The 16,525-nt window shown below is 36.6% G+C and overlaps 3 protein-coding genes and 1 non-coding gene across 4 annotated transcripts; 3 read left to right on the top strand and 1 right to left on the bottom strand.

The window, feature by feature from the left end:
- The first annotated feature begins 2,887 nt into the window (after positions 1–2,887).
- LOC141586165 (dynamin-related protein 5A-like) lies at positions 2,888–9,825 on the top strand. The gene is made up of 16 exons (XM_074407301.1): positions 2,888–3,210; positions 5,404–5,467; positions 5,585–5,689; positions 5,862–5,963; positions 6,256–6,306; positions 6,515–6,576; positions 6,805–6,895; positions 7,102–7,166; positions 7,289–7,483; positions 7,572–7,691; positions 7,884–7,954; positions 8,095–8,320; positions 8,625–8,675; positions 8,870–9,098; positions 9,253–9,392; positions 9,479–9,825. The coding sequence occupies exons 1-16, from the start codon at positions 3,082–3,084 to the stop codon at positions 9,608–9,610; spliced, it is 1,833 nt and encodes a 610-aa protein (XP_074263402.1). The 5' UTR covers positions 2,888–3,081; the 3' UTR covers positions 9,611–9,825.
- Positions 9,826–10,364: 539 nt separating this feature from the next.
- Positions 10,365–10,437, top strand: TRNAA-CGC (transfer RNA alanine (anticodon CGC)). Its single transcript has one exon. It is a non-coding gene; the product is annotated as a tRNA-Ala (tRNA).
- A 620-nt stretch (positions 10,438–11,057) lies between these two features.
- On the top strand, positions 11,058–14,254 carry LOC141658503 (putative F-box protein At3g61730). Its single transcript, XM_074465441.1, has 8 exons — positions 11,058–11,328; positions 12,006–12,205; positions 12,325–12,369; positions 12,570–12,731; positions 12,834–12,881; positions 13,147–13,317; positions 13,641–13,748; positions 13,851–14,254. The coding sequence occupies exons 1-8, from the start codon at positions 11,243–11,245 to the stop codon at positions 13,931–13,933; spliced, it is 903 nt and encodes a 300-aa protein (XP_074321542.1). The 5' UTR covers positions 11,058–11,242; the 3' UTR covers positions 13,934–14,254.
- A 169-nt stretch (positions 14,255–14,423) lies between these two features.
- On the bottom strand, positions 14,424–15,626 carry LOC141587447 (putative F-box/LRR-repeat protein At4g15060). The gene has a single exon (XM_074408933.1). The coding sequence runs from the start codon at positions 15,624–15,626 to the stop codon at positions 14,424–14,426; it is 1,203 nt and encodes a 400-aa protein (XP_074265034.1).
- Positions 15,627–16,525: the final 899 nt, after the last annotated feature.

Raw genomic sequence — 16,525 nt, 5'->3', positions numbered from 1 at the left:
TGTACATTTCACATGACCCATGGAGAATTAATGATAAGTGATACTCCCTCTCATCCACTCTTTTCTTCCCTATTTCCTAAAATGTATTATTCAGGTTTTATTACTCTTTCCTTTTTGAGAAAGTTTTTATTAATATTATACTTCTACCTCTCTCCATCAAACCCTACCATATCCTTTATCAATATTTAATTCTAATTATTCCTACCTCTCTCCAATAACCAAACCCCGCTCATCTCCTTTATTAATATTTAATCCTGATGATTCATACCTCTCTCCAATTACCAAACCTCACTCATATCTTTATCAATATTATACTCTCCACTCTTAATCCCCGTGCCCACTTCAAAGAGGAAGAAAGAGTGGATGGGAGGGAGTATAAAATATGTTTGACTTTAGAGAGTTACATTATTGATTTTATATCTGTTTGGTTCTTTTATTTCTTTTTGAGGAGGTATTTATACAAATTCAGTGAGCAACTGAAAACTCACCACTAATACACTTAATTATGCAAATTCATTGTATCATAATGTCACTAATAAACTTAATTATGATAATTCATTGTGTCATAATTTATACATACCAACTCATAGTCTCTTACTATTCCTAATAAAATGCAAAGAAAAATAACATAAAATGTGGCACTTTAAATTGTTTAACATGACACACGTCAAAACAGTCAGTGAAATGTGGGACGAAACATCAGGTTGGAAGTGGGACTTGTTCTCAAATTACCTCCCAAGGGAGGAGCTCTTGAAAATTGAAGCTTATACACTTGCCCAGGAGCCATGTATCGAGGACGCGTTTTTTCTGGAATGGCACTTCCAACGGTAAATTTTTGATAAAATATGCTCTTGCTTTTATTCGTCCAACCGAGATGCTTATTGAACCAGATACACTGGATTGCCATCTTATATGGAAAGTCCCTGTCCAACAAAGAATCTGTATGTTTATGTGGTTAGCTTCTCATGGTCGTATTATGTGCAATTATAATAGAGTCCTTCGTAATTTATCAGACGATCCTATGTGCCCTAGATGCTTGATGGCCGACGAGATTACTGATCACGTTCTCAGGTCTTGCCCTTTCTCTGTCGAAATTTGGCACCAAATTGGGCTGCCTATGTCCCAAGACATATTTTTCTCCATTCCTTTCAACCAGTAGGTCTCGAATAATATACGTAATACTTCCCAGTTCGCTTTAGTCGATTGGCCTATGGAGTTAGCTTTAACTTGTTGGTGGATATGGAAATGGAGGAATAATGGCGTTTTTGGACGAGGAAATGAAAACCCAACTGATCCTATACGTTTCCTCAAGCAACAGTTTATCTCCTCTAAAAATGCCTTCGATCCGTTTTCGCTCTTCAACTCTTCACCGGGCTCTAGGTATGAAATTTTTTTCGTGAGATGGCACCCTCCTCCCTTTGGTTGGTTTTTACTTAATACAAACGGCGCATCAAAAGGAAATCGGGTGAAGCGGGTTGTGGTGGAATTATACGGGATTATTCGGGTAATTTTGTGTTTGCGTTTTTTTTTTCTCGTGTGGCATCTGTAACTCTATGAGGGCTGAGATGTGGGCTCTTCTGGCTGGTCTTGAGCATGCCCGTGCTTTACGTTTATCTATGGTGATGGTCCTTATGGACAATAGCCCTTGTGTAAGCTTCTTCTGAGAACAACAACTTATAAGCTGTGGGTTACGTCCTCTAGTACAACGTTGCAAGGATTTGAAAGGGCTTGATGGATGGTCAGTTAAGATATAGACCATACTTACCGAGAAGCGAATCGAGCTGCTGACTGGCTGGCCAATCAAGGGGTCTCCTCGCCTTGTTCTACCACTATTCTTAGCGTCCCTCTGGATGACTTACGTCCTATCTTACGATGTTCTTGGTGTTTCTATTTCTTGTATTACTAGGTTTGGTGCCCGGCTTCGCCCGGGCTACCTCTATTTACCGTAAATTTTATTTTCAATGAAATAAAGTATGTTGGAGTTGTTTAACTCACACGTTTACTATTTGTAATATATTTTATACGGCATATCTTGTAATTATGATGAAATGTAAAATTTATTCTCAAATTATGAGAGACGTTCACTACCTCGCAATTAATATTATTACTTTCACGACATTCTTTCTCAATATCATTACGTTCACTACTCCCGTGGTTACTATTGTTTCTTTTACTAATTCCTCTATTTTTTTCTGTTAAATTCATTATTCCCGTTAATTTTATCCAGCTTATATTTAAATAAATAAATATTTCCTTGGGTCAATTGGTTATTTAATTGTTCATACTTTTTCTCATTGTTACCACTATTACTTTCACTACATTCGTAGTTACTTTTACTACTCCCACTATCATTATTATAACTGTCACTACTCCCACATTAATACCGTTAATTTTATTAATCTCGTTGCTGCTACTATTACTTTTAATACATTTAATTTAATGTATAATTCTATGATGATACTAATTAATTATATAAGTGGGGCATGTTATTTTTAAGGAAAATCACTATATTCTTGTGTTTTCTAAATTTAATTACTTTAATTTAATGTAATTTCCATAAATATTCTTCATCAAGGCATCTTTATATTATACTTTTAACCAAAACTATATAATATTTACATTGAGGTCCCTTTATCAGGTCCATCACACGGTGCTATCGATTTAAAACTATATAGTATAATTAATTTGTATAGATTTTTTTAATTACATTGAAGTCCATTGGTTTCTGGAATTAATATATAGTATTTGATTGATTGGTTGATTGATTGATAATTTTTTGGGGTTGACTCCCCTTATGTACCAAAAAAAGCAAAAAAAAAAAAAAAAAAAAAAAAAAAAAAATTATGCCCGGCTCAAATCCGGATCGAATAATCTACCCTCAAAAATCATTTCTATTTTCCACAACCGTTTTGGTAAAATTTCGGAAAATAAAAAAAACCAACATTCCTCTGTTTCTCCCAACTTACGGATCATCATCCTTCATCGAAATACTCGTTATTTTGCAATTTATTCCGTTCAAAAATTGTGATCTCCGATCTCAAAAATTTATTACTAAATCGAAATTGATTTGGTGTTGCGAAAATGGAGAACTTGATATCGTTCGTGAACAAGATACAAAGAGCATGCACAGCACTCGGCGATCATGGCGACGAAAGCACTCTTCCTACTCTTTGGGACGCTCTCCCTTCCATTGCCGTCGTAGGCGGTCAGGTATTAAATTAAGTTATTTATTCTTCTACCCCCTCCGTCTCAATGAAACGACCTGGACGGAGGTCATTTGTTTACCTTTGGATTTGGCACAAAGACTAAGAAGAGTTGAGGGGACTATTTGTAGATATTGTTCCCAATATAACAGTAGGTCTTATAAGAGACCGTCTTACACTAATTTAATTGGAGACATAATAGAGAAAAAAGAAATTCACCGGTCCCTCACCCCATTATGTGAGAGGTCTCTCACATTGATTTAATTTCATATTAGTCTGTTGTTTGTTAACATTGATAATTTGTTGTGGCAATAATGTGTTCCTAATTGCGTAACGTTATACTCCCTCTGTCCCCAGTGAATAGTTTACACTTGCTTTATTTTATGGGGGAGAAATAAAGCAAATGTAAACTATTGACTGGAACGAAGGGAGTTGAGTAGTTAGTGATTCTGCCTTGGATTTAGAGCTCGTTTGGTTGCCCCTTCTAAATTATAGGAGTTGGAAAATCCCATGAATTGCAAAATAAAGACTTGTTTGGTTGCCCATTTTCTGGCCAAGAGTTGGAATCAGGGGCGGATTTGGGGGGGGAAAGTGAGGGCACGTGCCCTCACGTGATAAAAAAAAAAAAATTTTAAAAAAAAAAAAAATTTAAAAAAAAAAAAAAAATTTAAAAAAAAAAAAAAAAAAAGACGATAAACACAACCCAGAGACAGAAACATAAACACAAACACAAAAATCAAAATAGAACCATAAAATCAAGACGATATTTGAATTTTAATGTATAAATGTTGTCCGCAATTTTTTTTTTTCTTACTGTGCCCCCCCTTTACTGAAATCCTGGATACGCCACTGGTTGGAATTCGATATTCCAAGGAGTTTCCAACTCCTCTATAATGGAGGAGTTGGATTACCTAGGCCCCCTAGGTAATTGCAAACTCCCATGGAGTTGAATTCCTATATAGGTAACCAAACGGATTTGTTAAAATCCCATGAATTTCATGCGGAACTTAATTCCCATGAATTCTATTTTCCTATGGAGTTGTATTCCAATGGGCAACCAAACGATGCCTTAGACTACGGAGGTACTCCGTATAATGTAAGGACTAATAGGTAGAGATTGTTGATATACCGATATGTGTTTAAGTGCATTATCGATATTTTGGGAGGTTAGATCAATTTTTTTGTCTCATTACTTATACATGGCGAGGGCCGAGGGTACTTCTTGTATGATCATGGTTGTTACAGCTGTGTTTTATTTAATTATGAAAGAAATTGGATCGAAGTTGGGCTTGGCCTATGCAGTGAACTAGTAAAGTCATAAATGATTTCTTCGAGGGATTAATTAGATGAAGGTTATCCAAGTGCATGTATTTAAGACTTAAGCGAAACAAAGATAGTCGGGTTATTAAGATTGTAGTGATGGAGCATTTTGAGGTAGTCATCAAGAATCTCAAGGGTGTTTCTTTGTTTCCTTTATGATGAGTTTTCTTTTTGATCAGTTCCCATATGCTGATCTTTTTTAGATTTTTAAGAGTGGAATTGTTGATTCTTGAATGAGAGCGTCTCAAAAATGGTTGCTAAATGCTGTCACTTCTCGAATTCTTCTTGCTTTCTAGCTACGCTCGTTGTAGGATCATGGTTGTTATGTGCTTATGGGCTTTGGCTGAGTGTTCTTGAATGTGAAAGAAAGTTTGCATTGAAGTTGTGACAGCTTAGTTATGAAGTGAAGTTATAAATAATTTCTTTTGAGGATTAAATAGATGAAGGTTATCAAAGTCCAAGTATCTCAAGCGAGAGAAATATTATCGGGTTAGGATTGAAGTGATGGAGCATTTTGAAGTGGTATAGTGTATCCCATGACTTTGGAACTCGGAGGGCATCCGGGATCTCAAGGGTGTTGCTTTGTTTCCCTTTATGACGATTTTTCTTCTCAGTTCTCATATATTGATGTTTTATCGAGATTCTTAAGAGTGGAATTGTTGATTCATGAATGAGAGTGAGCGTCACAAAACGGTTGCGAAATGTTGACTTTGGCTCTTTTGTTGAAAAGCCTACTATAGAAGGTGGTTTGTGGAGTAGTAAACATGTTATCGCTTCTCGAATTCTCCTTGTTTTCTAGCTACATCTTATGTTTTCCTTTGCTCATCATCCTACTTTTTAATATGTTCACGGACATGTGAGATCTTTTGATGGTATGTAGAGTTCTGGGAAGTCTTCTGTTTTGGAAAGCATTGTTGGCAAGGACTTTCTGCCTCGCGGGTCTGGTTAGATTTTGTTCCTGACATTTTCAGTATCATAAACTACTGGTTTCACTTAATTTATTGTTTGCAGCTTTCTTCTTAAATATCACATATGTTGCTATTGCTTATATACACTTGTAGGTATTGTGACTAGGCGTCCGCTAGTTTTACAACTACACAGGGTTGACGAAAATAGAGAATGGGCGGAATTTATGCACCTTCCTAGGAATCGGATGACTGATTTCGGTATGTTTGACTTTCTCGGGCTTAGGAAATTTGATCTTACTTCTCTTACGAAGGGTTATCTGCACCTCCATATTTTGCTGTTAATTTCTTTTCGTTTAACTTGTATATTTCAGTTTTTAATTGACACCATTTTGTATACCTTTGAGCTGAAAACTGAACTCTTTCTATGCAGCTGCTGTGAGGAAGGAGATTTCAGACGAGACTGATAGAGAAACAGGACGTAGTAAAGCCATCTCTACTGTTCCCATTCATTTAAGTATATATTCCCCAAACGGTAAGATGGCGACTTCACTTATCGTTTTTCTAATGCAACTTTTTTAGGAATAATGAGTTTGTCGACAAGTTTCATCATTAGCTCCTTTGTTGTTAGTCGCGACTGCTCACTTGTCGAGAAACCATCATAAGTTGTCATGCTGTTTGGTAGATAATATGTCTTGTTTGAATTTAGTTAAGCAATAATGCTCCATATTGAACAAAGTCCATTTCTTCATATACTCCGTATTAGTTTTCCTTTTTTGCCGAGGTTGTTAAAAAAGTCCTGCTAATACAATTTTGGCTTTCGACAGTTGTTAATCTGACACTTGTTGATCTTCCTGGGCTCACCAAAGTCGCTGTTGGTAAGCTACACTCACTGAAGAACTCATATTTAGGCTCCTATTCCTAATAGTTTGTGTAAGTTTGCTTTAGTGTGATATATACAACAAAAAAAAACCTTAATCCCAACATAATTTGGGGTCGACTAAAATGAATTGAAAACAACAACAAAAAAATAGGTAATATTCTGCTTCTCATGTTTAATTGAGTTAAGTTTATCTGTTTCTACAGACGGTCAACCTGAGAGCACCGTTCGTGATATTGAAAATATGGTTCGCTCCTACATTGAAAAGGTAAATGAAGCTTCTCTCTTAAATCTTCCACTTGTGCTAAGGATAACACAAGGTCGACTAAAATGAATTGTAATCCTGGACTTCCGGACGACCTGACACATTTCTCTTCATTTAGCGCATGTTTCTCAAAGCACGGCTTTTAGGGATTGTTTGTACTCTGATCCTTTTGTTGTTTTGCTTACTGCTTGAGCCTTTAAAACTGCTTACATATATTCGTTCCTTATGCAGCCCAACTGTATCATTTTGGCTATTTCTCCTGCCAATCAAGATCTTGCTACTTCTGATGCCATTAAAATTTCACGTGAAGTCGATCCAAAAGGCAAGAGATGTCTTACTTTCTCTATTCTCTTTTGTCTCTCATGTCATCATCTTTTATCTAGTTCTTGATTCGTCTCTTGTTATCTCTGACTTAAACATTACATGTTCGGCATGTGTATATCCTTTAGTTTTGTTTCTGGTTGCTTCTGCGGAGATACTAACAAATAGCATTCCTCTGGCTGTTTTTTTGTGGCTTGCATATGTTAGGAGAGAGGACATTCGGAGTTTTGACAAAGGTCGATCTTATGGATCAGGGAACTGATGCAGTTGACGTGAGTACTTCTTTGACAGGTTTAATGTTTCTGTATAACGGCAATGTAGCCCAACCGCTTCACATTGAAATGTAAAAAAACTGACATGCCTTGTTATCACTTGACTGAATACCCTGAACTAGATTTTGGAAGGTCGGTCATACAAGCTGCAGTATCCTTGGGTTGGTATTGTGAATCGTTCTCAAGCTGATATTAATAAAAGCGTTGATATGATGGCTGCTCGACGTAAAGAGCGTGAGTTCTGGTCTAGTAGCCCAGATTACAAGCATATGGCTAACAGAATGGGATCAGAATTCTTAGCCAAGATGATGTCAAAGGTTATTTTTCTTTCTATATAAATATCTCTGTTAACTACGGAGAATTAAACTGAACATGTCAGTTTCTGATCATTTCTATATATTTCAGCATCTAGAAACTGTCATCAAATCTCGGATTCCCGGCCTTCTGTCTCTAATAAACAAAACTATTATTGATATAGAAACAGAGTTGAGCCGTTTAGGAAGGCCTATATCTACTGATGCCGGAGTAAGTATTTTGCTGCGGCTCTCTTTCTATTCTTTTTTATTAATTACTCCCTCCGGCTTGCTGTTTTCTTCCCATTTCATTATAATACTCCTCACATATATTAGAGAAACGGGAAGAAAATTAAAAGCCAGAGGGAGTATATTTTCTCTGATTTGATTCTGGCTTGTCTTCTATTGCTTTTTATTGACGCAGGGAAAGTTGTACATGATAATGGAAATTTGCCGTGGATTTGACCAGATCTTTAAAGAGCATCTTGATGGCGTGTATGTTATTTAAAGCGTTCAAGTGAATTTGGATTACATCTGCTTGGTTGCAAAATGAAGCTTTTTTTTTTTTTTTTTTTTTCCTGGGGGAGTTCTGAGTTTCTTTGCTGATCTTTTTGTTAATACTTCTGCTGCTGCAGACGGGCAGGTGGTGACAAAATTTATGGTGTGTTCGACAATCAGCTTCCAGCTGATTTGAAAAGGTTACAGTTTGACAAGAATCTGTCCATGGACAACGTGCGAAGATTAATTACTGAAGCTGATGGATACCAACCTCATCTCATTGCTCCGGAACAAGGGTATCGTCGCCTGATTGAATCTTGTTTGAGTACAATTAGAGGCCCTGCTGAGGCTGCAGTGGATGCGGTAAGTTGTTTCAAGAACTGCAGTTTTTTTACCATTTGCCTAGCGCTTCACAGTTCCACCGTTTTTTGCATGTCATTTCCCCCACAACCCTCTCTTCTGTTATATATTTATGTTTTAACGTTCCTCTTCTGAATCGGTTAATAATGCTGTAAGAAATTATACATCTAATATTTTGTATCACTTGCTTTTACCTGTACTTTTGTGAAAGTGTAAAGCTTTCAGATTAACTCCCAACAATTTGGTCCCAAGATTTTGTTTTCTGCTGTAGTGTTGCGTTTTCACGAAGTTGTATTTGTGATTTCAGGTCCATGGAATATTGAAGGAGATGGTACAAAAATCTATCAAGGAAACGTCGGTAAAATCACTGTTAATAATTCTGTTGCATAGCTTTGGTATTGTTTATTTTGGTGTTGCAATGAGATTTATTCTTTTGAGTCTATATATGCTTCTAACTGACTGATACTTTCGAAAGCTTCGATTATCCCTAGGAAGATAATCTTATTTACTGTATGATGAAATTTCTGAATTGATGCTGTTTTTGGAGTTTAGGAATTAAAACAATATCCTACCCTACGGGTAGAAGTTTCAAATGCCGCTACTGAGTCATTGGAGAGGATGCGTGAAGAAAGTAAGAAAGCGACTTTGCAGCTTGTTGATATGGAGTGTGGCTACTTGACTGTTGAGTTTTTTAGGAAGCTTCCTCAAGACGTCGAGAAGGGGGGAAATCCAACACATTCGATATTTGATCGTTACAATGACGCATATCTACGTCGAATTGGTAAGTCCATTGCTCACCTCCCTGTTCAGACTGTGCATCTCAACTGTAAGAAAAATACTGGTGTCCAAGGACCCTATATACTCTCCAAACTGCTCAGAATTCATCACGGTGTCCAATGTTTTCGCTGCTAATCTTTTATTCCACTGATCTTCAGGAACAACTGTGCTATCATATGTAAACCAGGTTTGCGGAACGCTGAGACACTCCATTCCTAAATCTATTGTCTACTGTCAAGTACGAGAAGCCAAAAGGAGCCTTCTCGACCACTTTTTTACCGAGTTGGGTGGGAAAGAGGTGAGCATACAGCATACTTGTATATTTGTGATTCGATGTTTCCATCCTTGTCGTAGATTTTTGATGCGCTGTTTTTTTAACTGCAGGCGAGGTTGCTGGGTAAGCTGTTGGATGAAGATCCAGCAATTATGCAGAGGCGTCAAAACCTGAGTAAGAGGTTGGAGTTGTATAGAACTGCTCAGTCCGAGATTGATGCGATCACCTGGGCTTCTAAATGAAGAGAAATGAGTGAAAGTTTCGATACTAGCATCATAATCATAATTCTTTTATTCTTAGACAAATGCCACTAGTTTCTCGACATTCTCATCCAAATTTGAGGCCTGAGGCCTGCGGACAATCGACAGACAGTTACTAGTTACTAGTTTCTACTGGTTGTATCCACTGTTTCTTTGACGGAAAGTTTATTAATAGTAAGCCATACGGTATTTACTAATGGTCTCATAGCTGATGAAAATGTGTGTAACGATTGTTCCTAAAAATAAAGCTCATCAAAATTTAAAGTATTCCAATTGTCGTCGAATATGCATCTTAATTGAGATTTTCGTACTCGAGATTGCTTTAGAGGCATAATGTTATAATAGCATAAATGGCGTCATGTGTAGCAAGGGCGCGATTTGACGACACGCCATTATGAAACTAATACTCATTTACTCATACCACAAAGTAGTACTCCCTAACAACTTAACAAGTATGGGGTAATTTGTTTGGAGTATATATTAACTGATGATGAACGTCTAAAACTCAACTCGGATTTTTTTAGCCTGAAATTGTTTACTCCGGCGGGTTAAGTGTCCATGTTTTTGCAACCTAAAGGGTTGCTAGATAAATAATATGGAAACACTACTGCTTTTCGTAAGATTTGAAAGGTGTTTTTTCTCATTAAATATTGGCAGAAGTCTACTTGTGTAAGGTTGGATGTGATAGGTAACGGATAATTTTATATAAATCTAAGGGGGTATTTGAAACAACAACGGGGGTGTAGCTCATATGGTAGAGCGCTCGCTTCGCATGCGAGAGGCACGGGGTTCGATTCCCCGCACCTCCATTTTTTTGTGTTTGCCTAATAAGTTTGTGTGATCCCTTTCACTTTGGGTTCTTTATTCTCTTCACCATCATAGTGTATTTTATGCTCTAAATTACCAAAATGAAATATATTAACTCCCAAAAATAATTCTCCATCTAGCAACGTCAATATAAATAAAGATATAAAAACACATCACTTCCAATAGTATGTTCATATTGTATAATCGAGCTAAACTCATTTCGATTTTAAATGAACTTTGTTCTAACAAAAAAAAAAAAAATCGATTCCAAAATCATTTCTTAAACAAATTAAGACGAAATGAACTATAACGGACTTAAATTACACCATTTTTACTTTGAGATATATTTAAAGGACGGTTCTAGGACGCTACCGAAACTCGAAACCAGCCTTTCGCATCGAGTTTATTATTATTTTTTTGGGTGACTTATGTCGAGTTTGTTATTTTGATGGATCCTACATATGTAAGAGGTGGTACTAAATCTCGGTATCAACCAATGACGTATCTTATTTTGTTTTAAAAAGTGACATGATGGAGTGGTCCAATTGGAATGTAACGAGCTTCCTTACATACTCCGTGTCAACGTGTGTATATATTTTGAACAAAGCTGATTTCTGGCTTTCAGCTGATCATTCTCTGCATTTTCAAATCTTCTGAAATTCTTCTCTCTTCCCGCCTCCTTCTTTTTCTCTCTCCATACATAATATCTCCTCCATTTCTTCGTAAAATTCATCACTCAAAGCTCAAAATAGTAGTTGTATCGATATCGAAATTCGAACTCGGAAACAAGCGGAAAGAAGAACAACAATGGCGAAAAGATTGAAGAGAATTACGGCAATCTGTTCCTGCTTCTCTTCTCCATTTTCCTCCTTCTATCGTCCACCTTTCTCCTTGTAAATTCCTCATTCTCTACATTCTCTCTCATTTTGATTTACATGTTTTTCTTCTGAATTCGTGTTTTGCTGTAATTTTAGCTCTATGAATCTATGATTACATATATGCGTGTGAATTGTAACGAATTACGATATATGATTTGATAATTTGAGCTGAATCATTGAAACTCTGGTGCTTTAATTTCATTGATCGGGAAGGACGGAGATAATAGCGAACTGTTTGCAGTTGTTTGATTCGTCAATTTTCATGTTTTGTTAGAAATTCACCGCATACGCGTTCTTTTCATCGGTAAAATGTTGTCGCCGATAATATTGAGCTGAAACTACGTCAATACATACAATTCACTGAGCGATTGCGAATATTTTGAGCTTTAATTTGTGTAAATCAGTACAGTTTAACTTGAATTTGAGTAAAACGAACTCGTTTTTCGGAAAATTGAACATATATGACGTCGAAGAAGGTCACTCTCGTGCGAATTACGTATTCAGAAGTTCGTTTATTATGCTTACTTGTTAATTGCGCTTTTTATAATTGTATACTTGAAAATAACGGTTTATGTAAGTTGATTGATTCATGTAAGTTGATTGATTCATGCTTAAATAGTGTATCATACATTCATATATGCTCTGATTAATTTGAATGCTGTTTTGATTTGTCAATCTGTGATTGTTTAAAGCTATGAGGATGATGTATGGATAGAGATATCAAAGCACTTAGACGCAAAGTCGCTGATGAATCTCGCAAGTACCTGCAAATGGTTCTACAAAGTCGTCACAGAAGATTGCGTCTGGAAATACGCTTTCCTGCGTGATCTTGGCATGCCTGATCCTGGAAAAGTGTCCTTCAAGTGGAAAAACATCTATGCATCAGCTTTTGGTAAATGATCAGAATTTTATCTGATTTCGCTCGTCTTGTACAGTGTATTCTTATGCTCTGAATAACTAGTAACTGTATCTGTTGTGTTTGATAAGTTTGATTTTATAATTCTCTTGCAGATGGTACTCACTCGTATCTCTTCCGCCAGTACGAGAAACACATTGGTATGACATTCGTCCTTCATGAACATCCTGTCATCAGTCCATCCAATTCATTATGTGCTAACTGCTAATTCCACTTTAAAAGTTATGTTATGACTTTACTGTATGATTTAGTGAATGAAAAATCGTAATCAGTTCTCTTATCCGAAAGTCAATTACTGTAATACTAATAGACAGTATGTCTGTTTGCTGGAAAATCAAAGATTGGATGCGTATTGGTGCGTTTTTCCTGAACTCGCCTGCAGCACTCTTAACCGAAAAGCTGACGTTTCCTAGAAGAATTGCCATGGATACTATTGAAAAGATGCTGGAAAACATGGGCTTATGTGTGATCACCAACATCAAAACTGGAATCTGGATTGCTGGTAGTTCACCTTCAATCCCATATTAGATACCGCTATTTTGGGAGACTTTTCCTAGTGTATATGCTTGCTTCAGTAAAAGAATTATAAGCATGAATCTTGCAGATTTGCAGCTCGTCCGTTGCCCTGTCTGTGACCTCAACACATGTGAGGGTGAGTACCTTATATTATTCGCCACTAGATCTACTACCTCGCTTCTGACGATCATGATTACAGTTTTTATTCTGTATGTCATGAATGTGCCCTGCAACCAGTCTGCAATAGAAATCTTTTTCTGTAGAATGCGTATGTCTGGCCAGACTAATAGATGATTGTGTCGTAAATTTATTGTTGAACAAGAATGATTCGAGTTCAGAACCAGGAAATTTGCTGCTAATTTGTAGAAAGCGGTTGTTGAGGAATTTTACTATATATGCAGGGACAATGCAAATGTTAGATACAAGGCACTTCGAGCTCTTTTTGAGTCAGGGTTACCAAAATGGAAGTTGGGACTTTACACATCTCGGTTCACACGAGACCAGAAGAGATATTGCTGCAGCTTCCGGGGCAATCATTGATTTGAAGCACCTAAATGACGCTTCAACCGCAGGTAAGAACTAACGATTTTTGCAGCAGCTGCTGAGTATTCCTACTTATTCATAAATAAATTTGCTGGTAGACCCAACATTACTAATGCTGATATACAGAAATGCAACCGACTGTTTACTGTTAGCAGATCGCTGAGTACTGATTTAAAAATTTTCATTCTGAAATCTATCTGATACGGTGATACCAAATGTTTTCGCCGCAGTAAAGTACTAAATCAACAATTTCTCAAATTTGAGATAGTCAAGGTTACCAGAAACGCGACCACGTAATAGGTTTCAGAAAATTTGCCTGCACTGTTTAAGTCTGATGCTTGGTATTTTGCAGAGATGTTGAAGACAAAAACATGGTTCGGGAAAGACGATGACTTGCAACCAAAGGCAAAGATCACCCTTCATGCTGTTGCTGTCAACACCAACTTGCTAATAAATGATGGTAACATACTAATCTAAATTTACACAACAAATTTTATTATCTGATGGATTTGAATAAAGAATCACAAACTTCACAAATAATGTTTGTTGTTTATAATTTTAGGGCTTAAAGTCAAATTCCAAATCATGAGAGCCGGGACTGATGGCCCAGTTGTAGCGATCAGAATCTCTCAGCAGCTTCTGTAAAGATCATCTGCAATCATCTGCCTCAGCAACCAGTGACTGAACAAATTCACCGGCATCAGTTATTGTCCCAACTTATTATCGACATTACTATTGTCAGAATTAGTCGGAAGTTTACTCGTGACCAATGACTACACTCAGCAAAGTTGATTGATCATTCAAAAGACAAGCATACTACAAACAGTTGGTAGATATAACATGGTGACGTTGCGCAAGAAAGAAAACTTCATTTAAGAAAAGTGTACAACCAGAGGAATAGCTAGTCTATTAGTACAATATTTGCTAAGCGAGTGATCCATCTTCGACTACATTAGTCGATATTCCATGAAACTCTATTTTACAGCTTGAAGAAGCTCTTGGGAGCATAAACAATGCGTTAAGAAGTCATTCTCTTTCTTTAGTAAATCCATCTTCGATTCTACAATATTTGGAAAGAAAAAGCAAACAAGCCGTTCCAAAACAGTTGCTTTACTTAGAATGTTTGCCACCAAACTCATTTCTTTGTCATGCTCATTCCCCTTAAAATCCAAACAGGTATAGCCAAATTCATATTCGCAGAATCATAAATCTCTAAGCTAAGATCGACGAGATTGTGGAAAGTCGGCAATTCATCCACATTATACGAGTTCAACACATTTATAATGCGACAGCATATACCCAATGATCTGGTACCCGTAATACCTTTTAAAAGCTCTAATGTTGCAAGATCATCTCCAACAGAATCCCAATGCGAAAGATTTGTTTCCAACAAATCAGTCGGAATTTTCACAAAGCGAAATAACACTAAACCGCCCCTGATTGAGATTTTAATGGTTTTAAGTTTAGGCGCATCAATTAGAACATTGGTTTGTGAATCCTGCCCAATAACTTCGATAGCGAAAATCTTCAAACTGGGAGCTGATATATCAATAAAATGATCATGACCATACAAAAAGGCCGAAATATTCAAATCTTCGAGCAATGGTAAGGATTTGAAAAATGTGCGCATTAATTGACGATCAGACTCATAAATCTGTAGTGAAAGTTTTTTCAAATTGTGGAGATGAACATAATGCGGCAACTTAAATGAAAGATTAGTGGTGTTGAATTTGAGAATAAGTTCAAGTAGGGTTTTATTCTGGAATAAGCATTCTGGTAAAGAAAGTGTGTTCTGCTCGAGTCGTATTCTACGACTGCAAATAGAATCTGACGACATAGTGGAAACTAATGAAGAATTTTGAATATGAACTTTAAGGTGATATCGGAGTTCAAATACCTCGAATCGTTCAGTGTGTGAACTGCATATGAGTTGAAACCAGTGAGGAAGAAAATCGCAGCATAATTCGTAAACATTGGCCTTCTCAAGCTCGTCTGCATCACGACAAGGGAGATTGAATTCAAGGTAGAAGGTGTGTAGATTAGTGGGAGGTGAATTAAGTTTTCTGAGAATGTTATCGACAGTGATTAAAAAGTCGAAAAGCTTGTCACAGTTGGTGATATTAAGAGAGGTTAAGTGGAAGCGGGTTATGTAAGTCCATTGGTGGTGCCAATGACGAGACAGAATGGACGTTGCAACCGCAGAGTAGTTAGGGAGTTTAGATAATATATCTGAAATCAGATGCTCTGGGAGTGAGCTCAGTCTGTCGGCGGCATCGCCACCAGCAACATCTGAGTTGATCATGGTGGTGGTGGTGGTGCTTTTAGTTTTGTCATCCATTGTTTTTTTTTGGTGTTTGGAAAGGCAAGGGTAGAGGGTAGTAGAGTTAGTAGTGGACTAGTGGCCTTGTGAATTTGGAAAACTTACTCTGTACGCCTGCAAGTCCCAAATACTTAGGAGAATCGTAATTCGTATCTTACAAGTTTTGACTTTTGATGACCTCATAGGCTCATAGGCTCATAGATAAAACCACGTCACCACAAATCTCCCTTGCACAACACACTTGTCAGGTAAAATTTAGGGTTATTTTATAACAATAATTCATCATATTGGTGGTATGCAACAATCACCCAATCCTATTAATAATCTCAATTAAATCCAACCTAAGCAATCTACCTTCTAATAACAAATCAGCTGATATTTTTTTATGTTTATGTATATCAATTATCAAATAAACCAAGTACTTGATTCATCACTTGAAAATATTACACACAAACATCACATATACCAACTAGGCTGTCGAAAAACTATTTATAAACATAAAAAAATATCAGCTGGTTCGTTATTAGAAGGTATGGTGCTTAGGTTGGATTTAATTGGGATTATTGATAGAATGGAGTGATTATTGCAGACCACCAATAGGATGGATTATTGTTATGAAATAACCCTAAAATTTTTCATACATAACTTGCTATGAAAAATAATAACTATTGACTGAAAAATAGGGAGTACTAAGAATTAAGACTTAACTTGCTATGAAATCGCAAAAGTGGTAAATAAACCCCTCTATTTTGCTACTAAGTGAAATTAAACCTCTTAACTTTGTTTTTCTAGCAATTGACCCCCTTAACTTTTTTTCGTAAGTGAAAATCAAATCTCTTTTCATTTTTTCACCCAAAATCTCGTCGAAAAGTCAATATATTATCAATATCTAATCGGTGATTCATCATCAAATACAA

The sequence above is a fragment of the Silene latifolia genome, chromosome 6, assembly GCF_048544455.1.
Source record: "Silene latifolia isolate original U9 population chromosome 6, ASM4854445v1, whole genome shotgun sequence".
Classification (NCBI taxonomy): Eukaryota; Viridiplantae; Streptophyta; class Magnoliopsida; order Caryophyllales; family Caryophyllaceae; genus Silene; species Silene latifolia.
The sequence above is the reverse complement of the archived record's forward strand: the minus strand, read 5'-3'. Positions and strand labels throughout refer to the sequence as shown.

Bases quoted from the DNA above. Each gene is read 5' to 3' on its own strand.
- LOC141586165 (XM_074407301.1), top strand. From the start codon at position 3,082: ATGGAGAACTTGATATCGTTCGTGAACAAGATACAAAGAGCATGCACA. The intron at 7,692-7,883 runs GTAAGTATTTTG...TTATTGACGCAG, and splicing joins CTATATCTACTGATGCCGGA to GGAAAGTTGTACATGATAAT. The intron at 8,321-8,624 runs GTAAGTTGTTTC...TTGTGATTTCAG, and splicing joins CTGAGGCTGCAGTGGATGCG to GTCCATGGAATATTGAAGGA.
- LOC141658503 (XM_074465441.1), top strand. From the start codon at position 11,243: ATGGCGAAAAGATTGAAGAGAATTACGGCAATCTGTTCCTGCTTCTCT. The intron at 11,329-12,005 runs GTAAATTCCTCA...GATTGTTTAAAG, and splicing joins TATCGTCCACCTTTCTCCTT to CTATGAGGATGATGTATGGA. The intron at 12,370-12,569 runs GTATGACATTCG...GGAAAATCAAAG, and splicing joins CCAGTACGAGAAACACATTG to ATTGGATGCGTATTGGTGCG.
- LOC141587447 (XM_074408933.1), bottom strand. From the start codon at position 15,626: ATGGATGACAAAACTAAAAGCACCACCACCACCACCATGATCAACTCA.